General features: G+C 38.5%; 1 protein-coding gene and 1 pseudogene across 4 annotated transcripts in view; one reads left to right on the top strand and one right to left on the bottom strand.

The window, feature by feature from the left end:
- ARMC8 (armadillo repeat containing 8) overlaps window positions 1-25,776 on the top strand; it is a 96,393-nt gene that overhangs the window by 7,657 nt on the left and 62,960 nt on the right. For 3 of the 4 annotated variants that reach the window (XM_061636510.1, XM_061636507.1, XM_061636506.1), the window contains exons 3-4: window positions 7,768-7,839; window positions 25,574-25,716. In XM_061636510.1, coding sequence (XP_061492494.1) covers window positions 7,772-7,839; window positions 25,574-25,716 — 211 coding nt within the window. In that variant the 5' untranslated portion in view covers window positions 7,768-7,771. The remainder of the gene's footprint in view (window positions 1-7,767; window positions 7,840-25,573; window positions 25,717-25,776) is intronic. The other variant, XM_061636509.1, reaches the window with a different exon arrangement.
- LOC133388602 (enkurin-like) lies at window positions 14,048-15,154 on the bottom strand (annotated as a pseudogene).

The following is a 25,776-nucleotide window of genomic DNA, read 5'->3' as shown; positions in this document are numbered from 1 at the left end:
AAATAAAATAAAAATCTCTGGAGGATTTGGGGGGAAAAGTGTCCCAGTTTGGTACTGGAATAGGATGTAATCACTTTACTGACCAGTGACCATTATTTAGTGAATTTTGTATGTGCCATAGTACTATGAAACTAGAAAAGTATTACATTTGTTACCATGTTCAGTAAGTTGATTCTTGTGTTGGGGTAAAAATGGAGGTCCCCCTTCTGAGTTAAGGTGGATCTTTGTTCTAAAATCCTTCCCTTTTGGATAACTAGAAGAGTCTTGTGCCAACTGCTGTCAGGTTTAAGATTATATCATTTTCATCTACATTTGGCGGTGTGTGTCCATAAAGAAAACATTTTAACTTTAATTGGCCTAGAACCTTTTCCTCCAGAGTTTTTCACTTATGAGCATTCAGAAGCAGTATTCATATACTGTTTTGGGGGGATGTGTAAGTACAGCTTGGTTGGGTCCACATCCTTTAGAGCTGCAAAATACTTTGTTGGAGGGTGTCAATTTCATTTGAATATAATGTTACAGGTTCACAAGGTGACTACAGCTAACTTTTACTGGAGGGGAGTTGTTAAATTGCTTTTTAAGATGGGAGGAAGATTGGCATGAGGAAAGCCTAAAAGGATTTATTATATTGCAAATAGATATACATTGGGAAATACATAGGTTCTGTAACGTGTTTTGCACAATGGATGCAGGAGCAGATGGCCTCTGTTTAGCAGCACTTCCCTATATCTGGTGTGCATTAAATGCCCACAATCTCTCAGGGCTGGCACCACAGAGCAGCCAAGTTGGGCCCCTCCTTAGGGTGGGTGGATAGCACTCCCTTCCATGATCCATGGCAGCCTCTGCTCCTGACCCTGCTGCGGATCACAGAGAGGGAACTCCCAGGCACCCCTCTACTACTGCGCAGTCCTGTGACGCCTGCCTGTATGCTCCACCTACCTCTCCCTTGAAGTAAATGTTGCTTCTGCTGTGTGCACAAGCCTGTCATCAACCAAGATTTAAAACTACACAAAACCTTTTCCATTCTTTGGGACTACTTTGTGCTGGTGGAATAATTAAACTAAGAACTGTACAGATTGTCCAAGAGTTAAACCATATTGATGTATAAACACATCTGCCTAACTTTAAAAGCGCCTAGGTTTTATCTAAGGGTTTGCATTTTTTAGATGCCCAAAACATTGTCTGGCCCACAAAGGTGTGTTCTAGGATTAGGTGGTCAGGATTGAATTCTGTACAATCCATTACTTTTGTGGTACTAATTTCCTTTTTAATTTAATACACAAGCAAATATCTAATGTTGCAATATTGATGCTTTTATACTGCATTAAGTATGCCCACTACATAATAAACTACCCAATATTGGGTAAATGCCTATAATTAACAGATGCTATCTGGATACATAATTTGTTAATACTTGTTTTGCCTGAATTGTTACTTATCATTCTTCTAACCAGTGCTTCATACTTATGCAATGACCATTCTTGCTTCCTTCAGTATATAGAATAGTAATTTTCTGTTGTACCTAGCCAGATCAAACTGTTGATCTTTGGTAAACTATATCTTAATATTTCCTTCCTCTCCTTTGATATTCAAATCCAGAAAGTATTTGAATTCCATCACATAGGAAAAGAGGCTCATTCTGGACACACTTTTCCCAACATCTTCATGGAACAAGACATAAATTTTCTTTAGTTATCTAGGTTTCAAATACTACATAGGAATAATGAGCTGAAAGCTCCCAATTCAAATATTGCTTCAGCCATGAACTCAGTAGTTGACTTTAAATAAAGTAATATCAAGCAACCTTGTTACATAGTGTGAATCTAACAGTGCATGTCCACGCAAGCAGCATGGCTTCTCCTTCTTTCTCCCCCTATGTGTCCCCCAAATTTATTGGGATACCCTCCAGAGTAGATTTTGTGAGTGCAAGCGGGGCTGGAGAGAAAGGGAAGGGAAATTGAAGTCCCATTGCACAAATGAATTTCTCTTGTGCAAGTGGGCAAACATCATTGGATGTCACTCATAATATTCTCAGTCGCATTGACTGTTATATAAAAATATATCATAGCACCTCCAACACGCAATTTCAAAATTCAAGAAGATAAAAATTAAAACACTTAAATGTAATAATGTTTAACAAAGCAGTTTCTCAACTGACATCAACATGTGAGCATATCTTCATAAAATTCCCAGTAATTGATAAGGTTGTGCATTATCTTGCACCTTATTATTCTAAAACATTATGACAATTGACATAATTGAAAACATTAGTAAGGCAAATGACCAGGTATGCTCTACCTCCAGTATTGGAGGTAGTATGGCTCTGAATACTAGTTGCTGGGAATTGCAAGCAGGAAGAGGGCCGTTGCAGTCAGATCCTGCTTCCCAGAGGCATCTGGCCACTGTGAGAACAGGAAGGTGAGCTGGATGGGCCTTTGATCTGATCCAGCAGGGCGGTTATGTTCTTAAAATTTGATCATATGCAGCTTGCAGACCCTGAGCATCCAACCCATTAAGGGAAGGTGCATCTCAAATTGCATAGGTGACTTCTAATATTTTTTCTTTTAGTTATTTACTCCTTCATATTTCACCTTTAAGAAGTTTACATTTCCTAACAAAAAGGAACCAATAAAAGAAATACAAGTTCCACATTCAAAACAAATAACAATTCTTCACCTAGTAACATAATTAAACATAATCTCTAAACAATATGCAAAAGTAAAGCATCTAAAAACCACATCAAAATACAACATAACAGTGTATGTTTTTATACTAGCCACTAGCTTTCAGTCTTGACTCTCACTCCCAGCATGGAAGTAGTGATAATACTTACCTACTCTATAGGGTGATCATAAGGATTATATGGAAAGTCCTTTGAAACTCAAGTGATAACTGTTAACATTTTGAAATGCTTTTCCTGAGTCAGGTTGTCATCCATATAAAGTACTGCTTAGTGAGGAGCTTAAATACCTTAAATAAGATTAACAATTTGAGTCCCAACCGGTCTTCTGTGGGAGCCATAGCGGATACTTTAATGATATAAAACTTCTGACTGCTGCAAATTATTCCAAGAATTGCAGTGTGGTATTTTCAATGTTTGCTCAGAAATAAGTCCCACTGAGCTCAATGAGGCTTTCTACCTTGTAAGTGTGGTTAGGATTGCAACCTTAATCTCAGTTCACAGCACCACAAAATGTTGTCATGGCATGCTAGGAATACATAGTCCTTCTTAATCATCTGAATTAAGCATTCAGTATTCATAATGTAATCATTAAATTCATCCTTACCTAAATCTAAAACTGGTGAATTGTTTTATTCCAATACAAAGATGAAAATGTCTTCAGGTTGGAAGAGTTACTAAGTTAATAAGGTCATCCTGAGATATCAGTGATCTCTTGTTACCTGTTGGGAGAAAATTCTGCCAAATGCGGCCCATGCAAGAAATTCCTGACTTGTGTTGCTGATACTTTCCATCAGAAAATGGAGGAAGGAACTAAAGGATCAGCTGTACTTGACTTGATGCTCACCAATTGAGATGACTTAATGGATAAAGTGGCAGTTATGGGAACTCTGGGGGAAAGCGACCATGTTATACTTAAGTTCTTGATTTCAAAGGAAGCAAAAGCTAAGAGTAGCCATATGTGTATCCTGGACTTCAGGAAAGCCGATTTGAATACTTAGAACAATGATAAGTAAGGTTTCATGGTAAGCGACCTTAATGAGAAAAGGAGTCCAAGATGAGTGGGAGTTTCTAAAATAGGAAATTCTGAAGGCATAATTTCAAACAATTCTAATAAGGAAAAAAAGGTGGAAGACAGCAGAAGAAGCCAATTTGGCTTCACAAAAAGCTTAGAGATGAACTGAAAACAAAAAAGAACACATAGGAAGTGGAAGGGAGGCCAAGGCACAAAGGTATAGACAGGTAGCACAGGGATGGTGTCAGGAAGGCTAAAACTGAGAATGAGCTGAGGTTAGCAAAGGATGCTAAAAGCAACAAAAACGCTTTCTTAAGGTGCATCCATAGTAAAAGACAGAGAAAATAAATTGTGCTACAGCTACTCGGTGAGGATGGCAAAATGATAAGATATGACAAAGAAAAGGCAGAAGTGTTGGGCTTAGTCCTGGGCTCAGTCTTCTCCCAAAAGAGGGTCTATAACCCTCCTGGCAGTGAAGAACAAGTTGAAAGTGCAGGATTGCAGCTTGAGATTGATAAACGGTCAAGGAATACCTAATCAATTTGAATGAGTTCAAATATATAGGGCCCAATGAACTGCATCCTAGAGTATTGAAGAAATGGCTGAAGAGTTCTCAGAACTACTGTCAATTATCTTTGTGAAATCATGGAGGATGGGTGAAGTGCTGGATGACTGGGGCGGGGCTAATGTCCTTATCTTCAAAAAGGAGGAACCTGGGAACTACAGACCAGTCAGCCTGACATCAATCCCTGGGAAAAGTCTGGAGCACATTATAAAACAGTCAGCCTGTGAGCACCTTGAGCAATGCAGTGATTACTAGAAGCCAACATGGATTTGTCAAGAATAAATCCTTATCTCATCTTTTGATAGACTGTGGGAATGCTGTGGACATAATATATTTCAACTTCTGCAAAGCTTTCAACAAAATGCCCCATGATATTCTGATTAGCAAGATAGCTAAATGTGGACTGGATGGAACAACTGTTGGGTGGATCCACGGTTGGCTACAGAATCTTACTCAAAGGGTGCTTATCAATGGCTGCTTCTCAGAGTGGGAGGAGGTAATGAGTGGGGTACTGCAGGGCTCAGTCCTGGGTCTAGTGCTCTTCAACATTTTTATTAATGCCTTGGATGAGGAGGTGCAGGGAATGCTTATCAAATTTGCTGATGATACAAAATTGGGAGGGATAGCTAATACCCTGGAGGACAAACAAAATTCAAAGGGGTCTTGATAAACTGGAGTATTGGGCTGAAAACAACAGAATGAAATTTAGCAGGGATAAATGCAAAGTTCTACACTTAGGAAAAAGAAACCAAATGCACAGTTAAAAGATGGGAGATACTTGGCTCAACAATACTACATTCGAGAAGGTTCCTGGAATTGTTGCTGATCATAAACTGAATATGAGTCAACAGTGTGATGTGGCTGCAAAAAAAGGCAAATGCTATTTTAGGCTGTATTAACTGAAGTATAGTTTCCAAATCATGTGAAGTACTAGTTCCCCTCCATTCGGCATGGATTAGGCCTCATCTTGAGTACTGCGTCCAGTTCTGGACACTGCTCTTTAAGAAGGTTGTAGACAAATTGAACAGGTTCAGAGGGCAACAAGGATGATCAGGGAACTGGAAACAAAGCCCTGTGACAAGAAACTGAAAGAATTGGGCATGTTTAGCCTTGAGAAGACTATGGGGAGATATGATAGCACTCTTGAAAGGTTGTCACACAGAGGAGGGCTAGGATCTCTTCTCGATTGTCCCAGAGTGCAGGACACAGAATAATGAGCTCAAGTTATAGAAAGCCAGATCTTGGCTGAATATCAGGAAAAACTCCTAACTGTCAGGGGTATGACAATGGAACCAATTACCTAGGGAGGTGGTGGTCTCTCCAACACTGGAGACCTTCAAGACATAGCTGGACAGCCACCTGTCAGGTATGCTTTAATTTGGATTCCTGCGTTGAGCGTGGGGTTGGACTCTATGTTCTTATCAGCCCCTTCCTGCTCTACTATTCTGTGATTCTATTATTCATTTCTTGCTTCTGTCTAAAAGCTTCCTTATTGATATCTGTATCAGTTGTACATCATTTTTAAGCAATTCACTATAATCCATTAAAATGTTAATATCTAAATACTAACAGCATTTTCCAAACTAGCAGCAAACCTTTGTTTTTTATCATTAATGTTCATCCCTAATAGGACAGATATATAATTCCTCTTCGTTCAGAGGTGAATGTGGATTCTTATATCACCAAAATAACATAATCCACGGCAAAGCAGTAGTATCAGCAAGCTTGACAGAATCCTTAGGTTTGTAGTACAAAATTTTTGTGAGGAGGCATCCCACCCAATGATAACTGAGCATGCCAAATGGCATGTTGACCAACAAGAAGAAAAACAAAGCTGGGGAAGGGAAATAAAGTGGAATATCTGAATGGCCGGATGAAACAATGATCTGGAGCATTCCACATGGCAACATTTTGTTGCAGGTCTCCACTGGTTGCCCAAAAGATTTTTCCAGCTTTTACAGATTTCTGCATATAAAGTTCATATAGATGTTAATACCATACTGTGTTCATATAAATACGTAATAAGTAACTTCTAATTTCTGATGCATTTTTGTTACTATTTTGAGCCCACTAGCAACTCAGTAACTTCAAACAGTACCTTAGAATCCTGAAAACACGTACAAGTGACTTGTGCTTCCCTTTTCTATGCTTTTGGCCAACGACGTCTACATTTTCACCTTGTGGAGATGCACAGGTATATATCTCCTCATTACCCAAAAGTGTGGAAAGACTGTGGCTGGTATTATACATCATACATTTGAAGCATGTGACTTCCCCCAAAGAATCCTGGGATCTGTAGTTTGATAAGGGTGCTGGGAATTGTACCTTTGTGAGGGGTAAACTGCTAGGATTTTTTTTGGGGGGGGGAAGTCATGTGCTTTAAATATATAGCTCTTTTGCAGCCTGTGAGTCACTTGAGCATTCTCTCTTCGTTGCTTAATAATATTTGAAGTGGTCTACTAATTACAGGCATACCCCGCTTAATGTTGCTTCACTTAACGTTGCCTCGCTATAACGTACATGCTCCATACGCCACCATACCCTGCTTAACGTACGCGTGCTTCGCAATTACGGACACTTAATTGCATGACGCCGCTGCCATCTAGTGGCGATTGCCATGCAGTACATGCATAGATAATTGCTTCACTTTAAGTACATTTTCACTTTACATACACGCTCCGGTCCCATTGCGTATGTGAAAGCGGGGTATGCCTATATATTGGCCTATTGTTTTTAGAGATACAACCTATGTAGTCCTCAAAAATCCTCATCTCAATCAACAGTTACTTTGGCTCCCAAAGATCATAAAACTTAATAAGTGAACTTTTAATTTTTTGTATCAAATTACTTGATAAAAATGTAGAGATAAGTAGTCAAATAGCCTTTCTGTAAATATAGAGGTAAGGTGGAGATAGGAAACAAGTCTATATTGACTGTATTTGTTTGTATTGGAGTTGGACTGAGGAAATTGCCTAAGGCTGGGAAAGGTTTCAGGAAAGTGGCTACAGGTCTGTGTTCTTGCATTACAAATATGATCAAAAGTCAATAGTTGGCATAAGGATTAGCGGCAGGGAAACCTGGTAAGATTATAATTTCCACAGAGGAATACATTTTAAGCAGAGAAAACACAGTGATTACAAATACAAGACAAAATAAGTTCTCATCTTACTGTTTATTTCCTTTCCATATTCTCATCTCCTGTACATTGACTCAGTACGTTCTTATTTTCTTTACCAATATTTGACAGCCTTTGATATCTGTCCTCATCAGCTTTTTTTCACCTCATCCCACATATGTGAGAATGAACATTTCTGCTGTTTGAATAGCTTGGTCATAGAGAAGTAACAGAGATTTAAATTGTTATTGGACTCATGCGGACCGTTAGTTTTGTCCTATTCAGTGCTTAGATATAGCAGCTATTGATCTTGGTGGAACTAAATTCTGCAAAATTGAGCCCTTAGTACCTCAGCATAATTTACTAGGGTTTTTCTCTTTCTGGATTTACAGAGATATGAAAAATGCTGTAATTGGAAACAACAAACAAAAAGCCAACTTGATTGTTTTGGGAGCAGTTCCAAGGTATGTCCTCTGCTACTCTCCTTTTCACTGATTCACAGCAGGTCTCAAGTTAAGTTGTTAAAATTCTGGCACTTTAATTTGACTGATTGTCATTGTATTTGTCTTTTCTTCACTATAACTAAAATTAGCATGTCCAATTAGTATTATAAAATTAATTGTGTAGACACATCTATGCTGTGAGTAATATCCAAGTTTCTCAGAAAATGCTTTCCAAAACAAACTTCATTAGTGAGCCCTCTTAAGAGCAATGCAATTGGAATCAGTTTTAGACTTTTCTCTGTCTCCCACTTACCTTTGGATTGAACAGAATAATTGGAAAAATAAGAGAGGCAAAATAAACAGTGCCCTTATTATTATTATTATTGCTAGAATTTCCAGTTGGTATGTAAAGTTTAATGCCTTATGTAGGTGACATTAGATATCAAGTTTTGTATAGCCCTGAATAAACATAAGGACCCTGAGGCCTGCCAATTATTATATTGCATCCCTTTAGCCATTCTTTTCTAGACTCATGTTGCATGTGGGGACAAAAAAAGGAAACTGGTTTATTTCTTGCAGAAAACTGTTGTATTCCAGTTTTTCTAGCTGATGCTGATCATCTCCATTAACTCTTAGAATAAGATTCTTTAACATTTTTACCGGTAGGTGGATTTTTCTTCTGTTTTGCAGGTATGAGGATTTTACTTTGTGTTAACCTTTTCCATTGAAGTATAAACATCAGTTTCAGTAACAATCACTTATAAACACAATCAACAGCTGCTTGGTATAGGCCTTTCATCTCAAGTTTTATGATCACTAAGCATAGAAATATGTTTGAGGACACAGGAACATGTTGGTTATAGCCAGTGTGGGGTTAAGTAAATATCCCATCAGCACAAGGATTTCTGCTTATGCAGCAAGACTTCCCCCTCTCCTTCCCCAACATGCCCCATAAATAAGGTCCTCAACCCTCCAGAGAAGATTTAAGGACGGCACAGGGTTTGCGCGGGGAGAGAAGAGAGAAAATCCTGTTGCACAAGCGAAAATCCTTGCACTAATGGGATGCTTGCTTAGTGCTATGTTGGATACAGCCCTGTATTTTTTTTTTTAAATGAACAAATATGCAAATTTAACTAAAGAGTAATGTGTGTCTTTTCAAGGGAGGGTACACATTTTCTAGGTCTCCTTTCACAATTTTGTTGGGCATCGCTGGCACTGTCTTTTCTCTATGAATTAGATTTGTCATTTAAAAAACACACACCATAATTTTTCCATAAGTTGACATGACTTCTGAAAGCAGCCTGCATTAAAGTTCCTCTAACACCATCCACTTCAAGAAGCTTTGTTTTGTGAATCTGTCTTGTCTTCAGTCAAGACATCTCTTTGGGGAATTTTTCAAAACAAACGCTTGTGCTAATGTACTGCATCGCATGGTGCAGTTTCAATTTACTTATATAAAAGAAGAATGTTGCCGCTTGGGTTCTTGACCTGTAGCGGGCAAAGGGAATGCCTACAGATTATAGGACTCTGACTGTGTTGTAATCTTCATGCTTTTATTTCCTATCACAGCATCATAGTACAGGAGTGTAATTTCTTCAGCTGCCACAAATTGACTTTTTAATGGTGAATTCTTATAGCCTTACTAAAACAAATGCAGCTGATGTGTATCTGCATACCTCACAGTATGGCTGGCTGCTTACCTAGAAGGAATTTTCTGTGTCTGTTAATTTCGGTGACTATTTCCTATGAGCTCTTCATCACTGAAAACAAGCCAAATAAAATCAAGGCAACATTACCTTGGTATAATACAGTTGTGGATCCATTTGTGAATGTACAATAATGTGTAATGCCCTGTATTTTTCACTGTTTATGATTTATTGGCTCGTTGGAATATAAAGGAATCAAAACAAAAGGGAAATTATACATCCTGATTCTCCTGATAAAGAAGATTATCTGTTTGAAAACTGCTCAATACAAGTATAGTCCCAGATTTCTGGGGGCAGTGAATTAGTGCTCCAGCAGAATTATAGGTACACTTAAGTGCTTGACTGTGCCCAAAAGTTTACTTTTGACCCTGGGGTATACTGACTTGATCAGTTAGTTTCTCCATAATTATAACTTCTCATTCTTTCATAAATTGAGGTTTATTTGGAGCAGGATAGAAGGAGCCACCTCCCTGATAAAGATTATGGCTGTTGTTGAAAATCAGAGCATCTGCCTGATAAGATTTTGCTTAAGCTTTTTGCCAGAATATTTATATTTATTTATTAGATTTATATCCCGCCCTTCCTGCCAGTAGGAGCCCAGGGCAGCCAGTGAGATGGCTAAATATTTGGTAGGATATGACTTGAATCTACAGTGATTGATAGATGTGCTTATCACTCTTGTATTTCTGCATTCCGCATCCTGCTCCTGCTGACTTGAATTTTCCATTCTCTTCCTTTTTCATTGCTAGCTGGGATCAGCATTGTATCTGCACATGGTCAAATATTACCCATACCTGCTTCAAACCTTGGTGTCAAGCTCAGTTTTAAAACTATTTAATATTGTACTTGGTACTGGTATAACACCTAAAAGGGAGAGGAACATTTGAGTGTAAGAAGAGAGGTGAATCTTGCAAAGCTAAGGAGGGGATGAACATAAGCCTCAGGTGCACATCCTGTCTCTTAACTATAGTTAAGAGATAGTTACTGAATAGTTAAGAGATCAAGAAATTAATATTCTACAATGAACTATTTTAAAATATACTCTTAACTCCAGTCTAGAACTTGTAGAAATTCTTGCAACCCCCCCCCATCATTTTCTTCATCTATCAGAGAATGGAGAAAGCAGAGCAGCATTAGATCTCACTACATTCAAGTGCAGTAGGGCCCCTCTTTACAGTCCTTCGCTTTACAGCAATTCGCTGATACAGCGGTCTCAATTAGACGCAATTAGACTAAAGCCCCACTCATACGGCGCTTGTTCCGCTTTTACAGCAGTTTTCGGGCATCGCGCACCATTCTATTCAATGGGTTCTGCTTTACAGCAGTTTTCACTTTACAGCGGGGGTCCACAACGTAACCCGCTGTATGAATGGGGCCCTACTGCAGTTTTTCAGCACATACAGGGTTAACTATGTTGGATACACTTAAAGTGGATCTTACTTAACCAGAATGTGCATCTCCAAATGTACAAAACTGGTTTCAGATCCTTTTTTGAAAACTATGGCTTGTATTCAGCTAAATTGGTAGACCCACGGAAATTAATAGATAGGCCTAACTTAGGTTTATTAATGTCAATAGGTCTGCTCTGAGTAGACCTAGCATTTTAATGCCATCCTATAGTTTGTTGTATTCTGATGCAGTGGCAAACTGCAGTTTGTTGCAAGCTATGGATGCAGGAGTAGGGAAGAGGGATCACACAAACACACGTCTTCCCACAGCTCTTTTTTGTAGCAACAAGTTAGTTTCTGTTGCATCGGAATAGGACCTCTGTCAGTGGATCTGGGAACATGTAACTTGTAAATATAGAAGATTATGTTGATGGTGCAATATCTAGACACCTTGGGAAGATTCTTATAAGGTGCAGTAATATCCTTTATGTAAATAGAGTGTGGAAGAAAGGGTGAAGAAATGTGATTTTTTTTTGAAAATGAATGGATTTTTAATGCTTAAACAAAGAAAAGCTTTAAAAAACCAAGGATAGCACTTTGCCCAGACAGCCAATCCTCTCTCACTTACTTTGCTGAAGCCTCACTCTATAAAAACTATCACCTTTGCTTTTATAAAGATCATTAAATTGCTTGTATAGATTAATGGGCTCTGTTGTTGATAAACCAGTTTACCTTCAAGCATATAGTTCTATAGATTTTGGCTGGCCTTGGTAGCAAAGCCAACATTTCTAGAAATCAGGGCCCTGCTCCTAGATAACCCAGTAGGACTTAGGACTTTGGCTGTTGGTCTTTGATCTCATGCTGCATCTCTGAGTGAGAGGCTGGGGCTTGTTTGGGTAGTGGGTATCAGAGACGCAACTCTGCCTCAGCCACTCATTGCCCAAATGGTCGATTACAGTTTCCTCTAGGCTGCAGTTGGAGAGGTGAATGGGGATTTTCCCAATAGTGGTGAGCGTCGAAACACCTCCATGTTAAATACAACTGAGGTGGGATGTCCTTGCCTGTTCCCCAGCTGCTGGGGAGGGTAGGGCTCAACTGGTTGCCATTCCCACAAGAAGGAACTACAGTTCAATAGTCAAACATATTTTTCAAGCAGAAGGTCTAAATCCAATCCCTGGCATCTCAAATTAAGTGGTGATGGAGAAAGACCTCTACTGGAGACCCTGGAGAGATTATGACAGTCAAAGTAAGCTATACTGAGCTACAGTGATGGACATAAGAAAAACCCTGCTGGATCAAACCAAAGGCCTGTGTAGCCCATTATCCTGTTCTCATAGTTGCCAGCCAGATGCCTATGACAAACCCATAAGCAGGATGTGAACACAAATGCCTGAATAGATGTTCCCCAGCATATTCAGAGGGTTGCTCCCTCTGATCCTAGAGGAACTATTATTATTGTTGTTATTACCACCATCTGCCCTTCACGAGCAGGTACCAGGGCAGGTTACAACAGTCATTATTTTAATAAACTTAACTATACTCACAGTAATAGGGTGGGTACTGAAAACATACATCTCAGATGTCAAAAGGGCAGGGTAAAGAGGTGCTTCTTTAGCATTTACCAAAAACTACAGTGTAGGTGCCAGATAGCCATTGTGACTATTAGCCAATGATAGCCTCATTCTCCATGAATTTGTCTAAGCCACTTTAAAAAATGGTTTTAATTTGGTAGCCATCACCACATCTTGTAATGGATTTTATATTTCTTCATGTACTGTGTAAAGAAGTACTTCCTCCTGTCTGTCTGGAACCTTCTACCATTCAGCCTCATTGGGTGACCCCCAGATTCTAACATGATAGAGGGAGACTGACTTGGCATTAGGCAGCTTCATATGAGTGGGCTTGTGGAAGACTGTCCAAGTATACAATCTCATTGTAAACCAGAGATTATGTTTGTGATGCCCATGCAGCAACCTTTTAGGAAGCTCTTGTGATCCTTTAACAATTAGGCTGGCAAATGTGCTTGCTTTTCTGTGAAAAATGCTCACAAAATAGATGGGCCAATTGTCAGTTGTAGTATCACAGGATTGCATCTAGAACCTGGGCTGTGTTAGGTTGACATTGTTCACAGCTCAAACAGGCAAGTGTTTTAAGTTCATTGTTAGCAGAATAATTCATGCAAATATAAATTTTGCAGGTATGTTAATTTGTATAATTTAATTTATAAACACAAATTACACTCATCAGCAAATATGGAAGCAAATATTGAAGATGATCATCCATACTTGGTTAAAAAGACTGGCCTGATTCAGTGCAGTAATGGAGGAGGAAGAGGAATGGGATGTACAGGAACAAAATTCATAAGGAAATGGTGCTTGTCTTTCTCCCCCCTCCGTCTCATACAAGTGCATGCACAAACAAACACACGGTGGCTTACAGGACATGTAATTGACTTCTGTTCTAGGCTGTCTTTAAAATAAAGGGCTTTTCTTTCCAGCTCTACTTCGCTATTTTGCTAGAAACACAAGGGCAGCTGGGAATAATACTTCGTTTTCTGCCCCTCTTCATTTCTTTGTTTCCTCCCCTGCCGAAGTTGTGAATGAGGAGGTATGAGGAGAGCATAGCTAAATAGGTTAGCTAAATTGGTTGAGAGAGCATGGAAAAATAAGCAAGGGCACAAAATAATGTAGGCCAGATTTAGCTTATAGGTTGATGTAGTGCAATTTGTCAGTATTGTAAATGGCTGATATATTGTTGGGTTGTCTAATACTTCAAATTGATTAGCAGGTGGGTGAAATGCTGGTAGTACAGATGTAACCTTGGACTTCTGTCTTTAGAGAATGTCCCCCTTTTTTAAGTGTTAGCATTGCTTTATTAACTATCACCTATATCTTTCCAACTCTCTTTATACATCTATTTGAATTATTACCATACATCATGTTACATGTTATGAAATTTGAAACTTTTATAGAGTGTTTTTAAAAATAAAGTATAGCTCATTGAACAATCAGGAAAAATAAGTAGATATTTATTTGAAAAAGTGTTTTTGAAAACACTTTAAAAGATATAGTAAAGTTCTAAGTATTTTGTTAAAAATTAAGTATTATTGTTGAATATATAAGTGTTTTTGCTTGCTTACTGAAAGTCAACTGTGTTTTCATCTGAGGAAGAAAATAATTCTAAGGATATCCTTATCACTTGTTGACAATATAAATAACTGTATTTTTCAATTGTCCAAGTGTCATGTTCCAACTGCTTCATCTGTGCTTCTAGCCTTTTTTATTAAGCTTCTTTGGTATCATATCTATTTCTGTTTAAAGGCATTGGTATTCGCATCTCTTTCGTTCTTCTTGATGCTCTTGAAAAAACATTCCCTCTCTTCATCAGAGAGCTGTTTCATGGCTTTTAGTCTGAGAGTTTCCTTCATGCAGAGCCGGTCCCAAAGAGCAGGGCAGGGCAGGCCCTGGCCGAGGATCCCTGGAGCCACAGAGGCCCCTGAGGGACCTCTTGATAGGGTGGGGGAGGAGTAGTGCTTCTTTTCCACAATCCGCGGCAGAATAGCTGCCGCGAATCGCAGGGAGGGAGCTTCTGCCGCCCGCCCATTTGCTGGCTCCAATTACCTGTCTCTCCTGTCTTGCAGTTGTGCGGGCTGCACGCACAGGACTGCCATTAACCTAGATGGCACTTTCCCTGAGGGGCTGAAGCCTCCGCTGCCACCTTGGCTGATGGCAGCAATGCACTTGCATAGCAGCCCGCGCAGCCACAAAAGACAGGCGAGATGGAGCCAGCGAACGGGTGTGCGGAAGATGCTCCCTCCCTGCGAGAGACAGGAAGGCGCGTGTGTGCCAGGACCTGGGGCAAGCTGGTGCCCAAGGGCCTCAGCGTGTCTGGCACCAGCCCTGCCTTCATGTAGGCATCATAGTCTTCCCAAGCTCTCTTTACTTCTTCATTTCACTTCATAACATTTTGGAGTAAGACCATAATCCTTTTTCTTGATATTTTGGGAAAGTCCTGAAGTTTCAAGAAGAAATTTGTCTCCCTGTCACCTGTCGATGCAAACTGTTAGAGGTTTCTTAGCCACTCCCATAATAACAATAACATGGTTTTCCATGGTGTCTTACTTTGCTCTATTGTGTGTTTCATATATGGCTTAAATGTTGACACATATCTTGCTTCCTTGAAAGGCTTCTCTGCAATTGTTAGAAGATTGAAAATGCTGTCCTCCACACACAATGCTGTCATTTTCACACCAATAGTCCCACCACCCGTCCTCTTTCTCTCATTGTATCGGAGCCCTATTCCGCTCTCATTCAAACCCTCCTCAACTTTCAGTGGCTGTGGATTATAACGAGCAGCTACATGCCCACTGTTTGGTTGCTCTTTTTCCCCACCCATTTTATTACATTTATATCCCATCTTTCTTCCATCATGGAATCCAAGAGGGCACATATGTGATTCCCAGGTAGTCACCTGTCTTGGCACTAACCAGACCTTTTTAACTTCAGCAACGTGATGAGTTTATTTAAATGAAGTACTCCTAATGAAAATGTTCTGAGGGTCAGAGTGCCTGTAGATTCATCACAAAGTAAAGAATCTAAAGAAAGAGAGGTTAAAAACTGTAACATTGTTGGTGGCTTCAAAGTAGTTAATTATGATGACCAAAACCTATATTGTTCTTGTGTAAGACTCTACTTGATATGCTAAGCATGAGAAACTGTGATCATAGTGATAAAGTGGGTACTACTTTCATTAAGCCTATCCTGTTAGTCTTGTTCATTCTCAGTGTTTGGAGATGTTTGAGCCTGCTTCAGATACCAAAGTTTACTTGCAAAAGAAAAAATATTGTCACAGGCAACCTTTTTAATTTTATTTTCTGGAATAAGCATTGAGTTCAACCCATCTGCAGAAGTGATGGCTTGGAGTTGCTGTAATATTGACTTTTCTGTCCTTTTACAAACTAGGGCAGTCTTCAGATACTATTCCTTGCACTTGGGTGGCAGAGGAAGGGTTTTAGAGAAAGGCAGTGCAGTTTTACCTACCTGAGCCAAAGAGTTAAAATTCTATATCAACACATGTTCACATACTCTGTCCCAAGCAGATGGGTTAGCACAGTCTTGTTGCATTTGTGTTCCAGGTTTTATTCCATAGGAGTTTTATCAAGTCCCACAGGATAACAGTGGTTCTCGATGTGGTTAATTCTGTGGACCTAAAAAAAAAAGATAATGGCCCTGTTCAAATATCATGGTAAGCCATAGTCTGAAACAAACTATGACTTACTGTGAATGAGTAGTGTGCTTATGCACGCTGCTCAAATCCCACTCACCCCTCCCTTTTCCAAGCCTGGAGAGAACAAACCACAATGCTGGCTTAGCATTACATATGAACCAGCTTACATAGTTTATTTACTCTCGCTTGGCAAAAAGAGTGGGTTGGGTGTGATTTGAGCAATGTGTGCTAGCATGTGACGTGTTCACACTATGACTTGCCATAATATGAAAACTGTAATAGTGGACTTCAGTCACTTTAAATGTTTTAGATGTACACCTAGAGTGTAATGAATGTAACAGACATGCATTATACAGGTTCACTCACCTGAGAGCTGTGATTTGCTGCTAACCCCACTGAGTATACACTTTGGGTTTGTGTGATATTAAAACACTTGTGATGAGGTGTGATTAACTTTAGGTTTGGTACGTAGGACTATACAATATAAACTATATTACATCTTTTCTTCTTGACATTTTTTATTTGGCTTAGAGATAAAAAATATTTGTCATTAAGAACTTTTAACTATTTTCAGTTGCTTCAGTAAGAGATCTAGTTAACAATTATTTTTCCATATTGCTTGGAAGAGTTAAAATGTGTGTGTTTGCAAAGGGGAGAGATAACTCTGTACACACCTTTTTGTGTGTACTGCTGAAGCAAATACATGGAATATATTACTGAGATTCCTGTAAAAAAATTTAATTGATAGAATGCCATGATCCTATTAAGGAAAGCTCATTTTTCTGCACTCTCTAAGAGGTTGATTTGCGTAATTAGTATTAAGTACCAAGTGATTAAAATATCACCCTAATTAGTACAGGACATAAAGGTTGAGGAACGAATATCCTGAATACAGATAAGGTGGTCCAATGAGGTCAATTGACCATAGTCAAATAGGAAGCCAAGAATGTTACTAAGTGACAGTATATCTTATTTTTTATATTTTATTGTGTACGTCGCCCAGAGTGGCTTGTCAACCAGCCCGATGGGCGACTAATAAATTGAATAATAAATAAATATCTACGTTTAAAAAAGAGAGAGTGTGCTCTTGCTTGCACCTTGACTTTGCAGCGGTTGGGCCCAAATATTATTATTATTATTATTATTATTATTATTATTTAATTTGTATCCCGCCCTTCCTTCCAGCAGGAGCCCAGGGCTGCAAACAAGGCACTAAAAACACTTTAAAACATCATAAAAACAGACCTTAAAATACATTAAAACAAAACGTTAAAAACATTAAAAAAAAAAGCTTTAAGAACATCTTTTTAAGAAGGGTTAAAAACATTATTTTAAAAAACCATATTAACAAGCAATTCTAACACAGACGCAGACTGGGATAGCTCTCAACTTAAAAGGCTTGTGGAAAAAGAAAAGTCTTCAAAAGGCACCAAAAAGATGGCAGAGATGGCGCCTGCCTAATATTCAAATATAACAGTGTATTAGAGCTGCTTCTACTAGCCATGTGCTAGAACCATAGGTATCTTTGAACAGGTTCACAAACAGCCATTGGGGCCTGGATCGTTGCCTATGACTTGCTCTTGCTTGCTTCGGGAACCTGAGAATCTGCTCTAGCTATGTGAGCTGTAAAGGTCCTGTGACAAATTGGAGTCCAGTTTAGAAACATACAATTTTTTGTATTAAAACAATGAAAACTAATTAATTTGTGTAATTAATGTAAGTATCAAACCTGTTGACTAAAGTATTTTGTTAATGCTTTTTAAAAAGTGACCATTATTTGACAAGTCTGTTGACTTGTCTCTTTTTACTAGACTTCAAGTAAGGTTAGGCATTTAACATTTCTCTAGATACAGGAGGATACAGGTTAAATGATCCATAGGATCAAGTGTTTATCTGGATTGGAAATCATGCTTTAATCATTGAGAAGGACAAAATTATGGAACCGTTCTCCCCAAGGTAATGGTGGGAACAAAAATTTATAGAACTGGTGTTTGTTGGAATCCTATAGTTCAGCTGCTGCTTTGAGGTAAGATAACTATTTTATACTTTAGGTTTCTATGGTGAGCATTTGTTAGCTATTTCCTTAAGCTCAGGTAAGATAATAATGGAACTTCTCTGAGAACCTTGCTTTTGGAAAGAGTGGGTTGAAGTAACAATTTTAATTTGGGAAGAGTTTTTAACATTAAACTTAAATTTTATTTTGCTATAATTTTTAACCCACTGCTGCTTCTCCAGTCTTCAGTGTATTAAATTGTACCTCAATACAAGAGATTGGAGTAGACTACTGAAGATATATCCACTTCTAAATGTGTTTGCATTGTGCTTGCTTGACTCTTGCCTCTGTGACTTATTTCATGATGAATAAATTATCTTTACAAAAGAAAAAGGCTAAATAACTAAGCTGTTTTTGAATCTTCCTGAAAAATGGCAAATCCAGATTGTCGCAGAAAACTGTTTCAAAAACTTTTGGTTGAGGAAATGCTTTCTGATACCTTGAGTTATTAAACAGTTGAGAACTGATCAGATGAGTAAAATTAGGCAAGAATTGATTTCTCTTCCATTCTTAGAAGTACAATGTCTAAGTGATTAAAGGAAGTTGGGAGAACAATATTATGTTTGTACTCTTGTGTTTAGAATTAGAAAATTAGAATTAGAAAAAAAAATTGCGAACGGGTTTAGAATCATAGACCTGGAAGCGGATCTTAATGGTCATCTAGACTCGCACCCTGCCACATCAGGAAATGCACAACTGCCATATCCCTGATAGGTGACCATTCAGCCTCTGCTTAAAAACCTCTACTAAGAGAAAGTTTTCCTCCTTTTGAGATGATCTGTTCTTGTAAATCACTGTTATTCCTAATGTTTAGTCTAAATCAGTGTTACCCAACCTTTTTCGACCCAACGCCCCTTTGCAAAATCTTTTTGTGCCCAACACCCCCCTCAGATTAAGTATATGCCAATGCTTCCTATTCTTCCCTTAAAATATGAGTAATGCATAAAATGTATTTTCAATTATTATTACTGATCGTGTTTATCATGCCTTCTTATTGCACTTAGATTACACATTGAATTCTTAGTATGATTTATTAATATACATACATAGTTATAGAAAAGTAAACATCACAGAAACAACGGTAGCGAGTGTGTCCCATTCCTGAAGAAAACCAGCGAATGACTGTCTGCATCACCCGTTTGCACACGGCACTCATCCGTTGGAAGAATGCGCCCTCCACCAATACACCCAGCTTCTCAAACACTCTCTCGTGATTGGTTCCAACATCCCTCAAGACAGCATCGGAACATTACCTAGTGCTTGGGTGTGGCTAATATCCCCATTCCTTGATATGACACTGGCCGCTATTCAGAATTTCTTTACTAAAGAGCTCATACTATTTATAGTGTTATTTCCATGAATTGAGACTATTAAATACATTCTAACTGGGGACAAAACAGTTTAAAAATTAATGATTTGTGTATTAAATAAAATTAAACTTAAATGCTTCAACTGTCGCATCAGACCGCCAAATGTCAACGCCCCCCTAATAAACCCAAATGCCCCCCTAAAGTTTGTAGTCATGCCAACGCCTCCCTGAAAGGCTGTAACGCCCCCCAGGGGGGCGCTACCACCCACATTGGGAATCACTGGTCTAAATTGTTAAATCCATTGGTTCCGTTTCTCTGGAGCAGTTGGAAACAAATTTGGACCATTTCTATGTCATTGGTTCCCAGTCTTTTTGGTATGGTGACCCACAAGTCCAAATTTACTTGGTATGGTGGCCCATTGATTTATTGTCAGAGGAATTTTGGACCTTAAGTCTTTGGCAGCCATTAGTTTTGTACATTTTGACTACGAGTCTGCCTGTTTTATAACCATTACTTGAGTCATCTAAGCAAAACTGTACTTAATATTAGTGTGGAATTTGTTGAAATATTTATAGTACAGTAGGGCCCCGCTTATACGGTGGGTTCCGTTCCGGACCCCTGCCATAAAGCGGAAATCACCGTAAGGCGGAACCCCATTGACTTTAATGGGGTGCGTCGTGCGAAAATGCCACAAAATCGGCTTTTAAAGAGGGGAGGAAAGCTGCCGCATTAGCGGAACGCCGGGAAGCGGAGCACCGGGAAGTGGGGCCCTACTGTAGTTACAAAGTTACTCAGTTTTATGTGCAACTGTAATAACACCAATCATCTGATTGAAGGATATTGGTTTATAAATGATACAAATTTATTCTAAAAACATATGGTTATACAAGTACTGTTAGATATAACAAACTATGAATATTTTTAATAGTTTTATTCATGATAAAGTCCATTTTTGCAAGTATCAGTGGGATGACTGAGCTTGCATTTTACCAAGGAGTAGGTCAGTGCAGAGTTTGATGGTTGTCAGGCATAATCTCAGATCATTATTGATGCATAGCCTGCTACTGGGTTTCATCTTCATAGCAGTCATTTTTGAGAAATCTGTCGCTCAAAGATATGCAACTTCTGAGTCTGATCAGATGGGCCAGATTTTGTTATGACCTCATTGCCTTCTATTGGGATATACTCTACTTCACTGTGAGCCATTCTCTGGATGATGAAACTGACCCTGGGTGTACAAATGGTGCATTGCAAGCAGTTTTTATGGATAAGGCCTGTAAGTCTTAGTTTTAGGGAGGGAGGGATCAGTCTCTGTGACCCATGCCAATTTTGCGTGTATTTATTCTTAAATCCATTCCATCCTGTTTCTGCATTAATCTGCATTTTTACAGTCTATAAAAAATTGATTTAAGTAGTATTTAAACATGTACTTAAATAGTGTATCACAAAATAAATTTAAATATGTATTATCTTGATGCATGCATTTCTAAACTTATATGATCCTAGAATACAAATTTTAGTATTTTGGGGGCAGAGAATTATATTGCAAAATTTGAAGAAGCGTAAATTCTGAAGAATAGTTATGTTCAGATCCACACATGAGTCCAGGAGTTGCAAATTAAGTCAGTTTGTTTAAAAATACAGACCAAACAAAGTTCTCCATCCCTGTCTTGTTCTTTTGGTGGAAAGAGGGTTGAGTAAGGTGGTAGTTTTCAGTTCTGACTTCTTCCTGATTGGGTCATACAGGTGACTTATATGTGCCTATAAACAAGTAAACCTAAGCCAGGCACTTTTGGTGATGATCCTTTGAGTTGTCAGTTAGTAGAGATACAAATATTATACAGTGTTTCATATTTTTGTTTGTATTAACTTATTCTATTAATTTGGCTGTACACAAAGGTTGTGTACATGCCACTATGGTTTCTTAATTCAGAGCTATTTCTGAAGAGGGCACTTGGACAAACTCTGTGTGACCTCTGAAATGACTACATTACCTGTTGGGTACATAGTAAACAGAGATTTTTATCCTAACCCCACTTACTTGGGAGTAAGCTTTATTAAATTTAATAGGGCTGACTTGTGAGTGGACGAAGATGACATTGCACTGCAAAACTCTTATGTACAGCTTAGAAAGATGAGGGAAGTAAAAGCAATCCTTATTCGGGGTAGTGGTTATAGTGACCCTAGAGTATATTTAGATTTCAGAGTCCTTCTGTTCAAAGAACATCTTATCAAATCATTGGATCCTCTTCCCAAATAAAGGCAGAAATCATATGAAAGAGTAAAATCAAGCAATAGCATCATTTGCTGACAATTAAAGTTAATTACTTTAGTGTTTCTGGCTATTGTGAAAAGAGCATTTTTAACAATGCAAGTCTTACAGAATGAGATGTCTAGAATAAAGGAGTACTTTCAGTGTGCCTTGTAGATTTATAAGCTTATGACACTTAAAACAACCTGGTGGTCATACTGAAAGAAAAAACATAGTCTGTTGTATGACAGGCACTGTAGAGCCGACAAGGAGACGCTAGGAGGCAAAAGTAAGTGGATCTGTTTCAACTAAACTGTTGCGAAGCAGAGGAATTCCTTTTAAGGCTGCCCTGTCAGCTATTATTCATTGTCCATGAAATCTGTGCTCTCAGATTAATGAACCTAATCTTCAAGAATATATTACAAACTCTTATAGGGTCAGAACATGTTGGTATTCAGTCCACAAATGTATTGAAGATGATTATTCCTTGAATATTAGTTTCTTGCTACACAAAATGGTTCCCCTATTATAATAAAAAAACATTACACGGTACACAAAAACACCTGCAATTTATAAAAAATATACAACCCCTAATAAAGCACCAAAAAGGTTCTGCAGCACAACTAGCAACAAACAACATTATCATAGTAAATCAAAAAATGTAAGTTTTTACCTGGCATGGAAAAAATGTCAGTGAAGACAACAGGCAAATCTTTCTGGGGATAGTTACCCAAATGGGGAGCCACAATGGAAAAGGCTCTCTCTTGTGGTCATCCTCTGACCTTCTCTCAAAGAAGGAATCAGAAGAAGGGTCTCATATGAAGTTCTAAGCATCCAGGTAGGTTCATATTGGCAGAAGCATTCAGGAAGATATTGGAGTCCTTATACATAAACAGCTTTATAGGTCAAAACCAGTAGTGGTTTTGTTAACAGCAGTGGATTTGCTAACATGTTCTTGTTTTAATGTGCACTATTGTTCATCTGAAGTTTGCTTATGGAATTTTATAATAATTATTATTTAAGTCATTTCTATACCGCTTAATATGTATAAAAATCTCTAAGCGGTGTACAGAAGAGAAAACAGCAGCAAATACTATAAAAATATACAATATAACCACAATACAAACACATACATAATACAAATTAACAAGTAAATATTAAAACAATTGCCTTGCACTTCTCTACTCAACATCTCTCAAACCTACTGGCTCTCACCCAGGGTCCAACACACACAAATTGCCCCCAAAGTCTCATGAGCTTCCCAGGGGATCCCAAAAATGGTGAACAGAACAATATAAATGTAAAATATAAAAAAAGTTGTGTAAGGAAACTTTCATTGTGGTACTGGTGTTCTCTGGTAATTGTTCTTTTTATTGTCCATTGATGGGCACCTAGGACTCAAACATAATAATTCCAACTTATGGCGACCCTGTGAATAAGGTTTTCATGAGGTTGAGAGGCAGTGACTGGCCCAGGGTCACCCAGTGAGCTTCATGGCTATGTGGGGATTCGAACCCTGGTCTCAAAGTGAGTGCTGTTTTGCGTGTAGTGCTAGGTGAAGCCTCGTGGTTTGTTCTTTCAGAGACAGGAAGGTGGAGTTAAGTGGGATGATTAAACAGCATGTACCAGCATGCTGCTTGTACAAACAGTCGTCCATAGTTTATTTCTGTTTATGGGTTACAATTACATGTGAACTGGGCCATTGTTGCAGAAGTTTGCAGAGTAGTAGTATAGCATTCAGCAACTCATCTATACAAAAATTGTTCAAAATTTGCTTGCTTTAATAATTTTCATAAGGTAGTAGATTTTCTTTTGCTCAGTGCTCTTGATGGCTGTATACTATAGCCAGCATGGATTGTTCACATTCCGCAATGTTATATGGAAAATCCCTCCCCATGCCATTCTGATGCTTCCCATAAGCTCATTTCAAAACAAAACGTTATAAAACGTATAGTCCTGAACTCAGAAACGCTTAACAACCCTCTCAATTTTCATGGCAATACACAAAACAGAGAGAATCGAGAGTTCAAAGTGTAAAAAGAGAGGGAAAAAAACCCCAGATCCCTTTTGGATTCTTTTCTGTCAGAGTTTTCATAATTTGTTGAACTTAATTAAAAATCTGCCGTGCTCACTGAGTACCTGTAATTCTATTACTGACCTTGCCCCATACTCTGACCATCTTCTGCAGTTTAAAAGTTTTTAAAATGCCTGGCTGATTTTTAATTAATTTAAGAAATTTTACCTTGAACTCAGTGATACTGTTAGTCATGCTAGGTAAGAACCAACTGTCAGTGTTCTAAAAGCCAGAATCACAGCAGCTTAACTAATCAGGGCCACACCTACACCAGACCTTTATTGAATAATGAGGGAAATAAAATTTTCTAGATTAGATTCTCTGTAGAAACATTAGTAACATAGGAAAGAAGCAAAGTAAAAAAGAACACCAACAAACATACAAGAATGTTATTCTCAATCTTTGGAGATGGCACATGTTGCCATCACTCACCATATGCTCAGAGGCACATGTTACCAAATTCTTCCAAGCTACACAGGAAGTGGATTGGACTGTGAAAGACCAACCCAAATTGTGTTTGCATTTTGACAAATTTGTAGGGCAATACAATATCTCAGAGAGGAGGTCAGGTCTCCTGTTCCCCCGGTGCATTCACTATAGCTGCCCAATTTCTGTGCCTTTTAAAGTTTGATAGAAATATCTGTTGGCTATATTCTTAACCACAAGGTTTTTTGCCTATTAGTGAATATATAGAGCAATACCACTGCAAGTGGAACCTGTTCTGACTCTAGATTTTGTCTGAGGCATTTCACAGAGTTTCTAATATTGTCACTATATATGTCATTTCATTTAATATCAGGCACTCTAACTAGCCTATCGTTGGCTTTTTCTAGTATTCACATGCAAGCTATGATATATTTTCTCCTTATGTTGGTCTGTTTTTTGGAGGCGGGTGATGGTTGCTAGGATACCTTTTGACCATTAAGCTCTCCACTGTGTCTTTTGCATGTTTGTGCCATCAAGCTCTTTCCTGTCCTCTGAAGGCAAAGAAAATTCAGATAATCCTCCTTCTCCCATCACCACAGAGAGAATGAATTGTCCTAAACTAGATGTTTTTATGCTCCTATCAGCTTTTCAACATGCCGTTTTCAAAAGCTGATCTACAAACTTATTAAAGTGCTAGCAGTTTGGGGTTTTTTATCTGGTGAATTCTCTGAGATGCTACTGTACCTGTCATTACTGAAAATCCAAAACAATATTAAATCTGCTATGAGATGTTTGTTATCCTAATTTTTCTCTGCCATGTTTCTTTGACTTATTTTCAAGGATCTTCCACTCATAGCTAAAGCTCTGTATATTAATCCCTAATCTCCCTCACTTCACTTCATATCCCATCTACTCCTTTCATTATTTTCTATCATGTTACTACTCCCTTTCCTTAGAATTGGCACCACTGCCTCTCTCCTCAAAGTACCACTTCCTGCTATTTCTTGTTAAGCATGTCCTGTACCCTCCTAGCCTGGTCCTACCAGCCTTCCATTGTCTTTTGGATCTTTCATCCATATTCCTCAGTGTTGGTGTCTGATGTTGTCTCCTTATGCCCATTAGTCTATCTGATGTTGATAAGACAGTCTCTAGGAAATGTTTTGTCCTCTATAGCATCTAGCTCATGACTTATCCTAAATGAGCACGGACTAGAACAGGGTTTTCCCTTTTGATAGTATCTGCTTCCTTTTTATATAGAAGAGTTCTAGGTTTGAATTATGTTCTGCTAAGTCAGATTGTTCCTCTGTGTTTCCATATATAGGTTGCTGTACTTGCTTCAGCAAGAAACCTCCAGCACTGAGCTGAAAACTGAATGTGCAGTGGTGCTAGGAAGCCTTGCAATGGGTACAGAAAACAATGTTAAATCTCTGCTGGACTGCCATATCATACCAGCCTTACTACAAGGTACCTTCACTTTCATTATTGTTAGGTTCTTGTTTGCCCAGCTTGTGAGAAGTAGAAAAA

This window comes from Rhineura floridana, chromosome 7 (genome assembly GCF_030035675.1).
Source record: "Rhineura floridana isolate rRhiFlo1 chromosome 7, rRhiFlo1.hap2, whole genome shotgun sequence".
NCBI lineage: Eukaryota > Metazoa > Chordata > Lepidosauria > Squamata > Rhineuridae > Rhineura > Rhineura floridana.
This window is presented reverse-complemented; position numbering and strand designations above follow the sequence as displayed.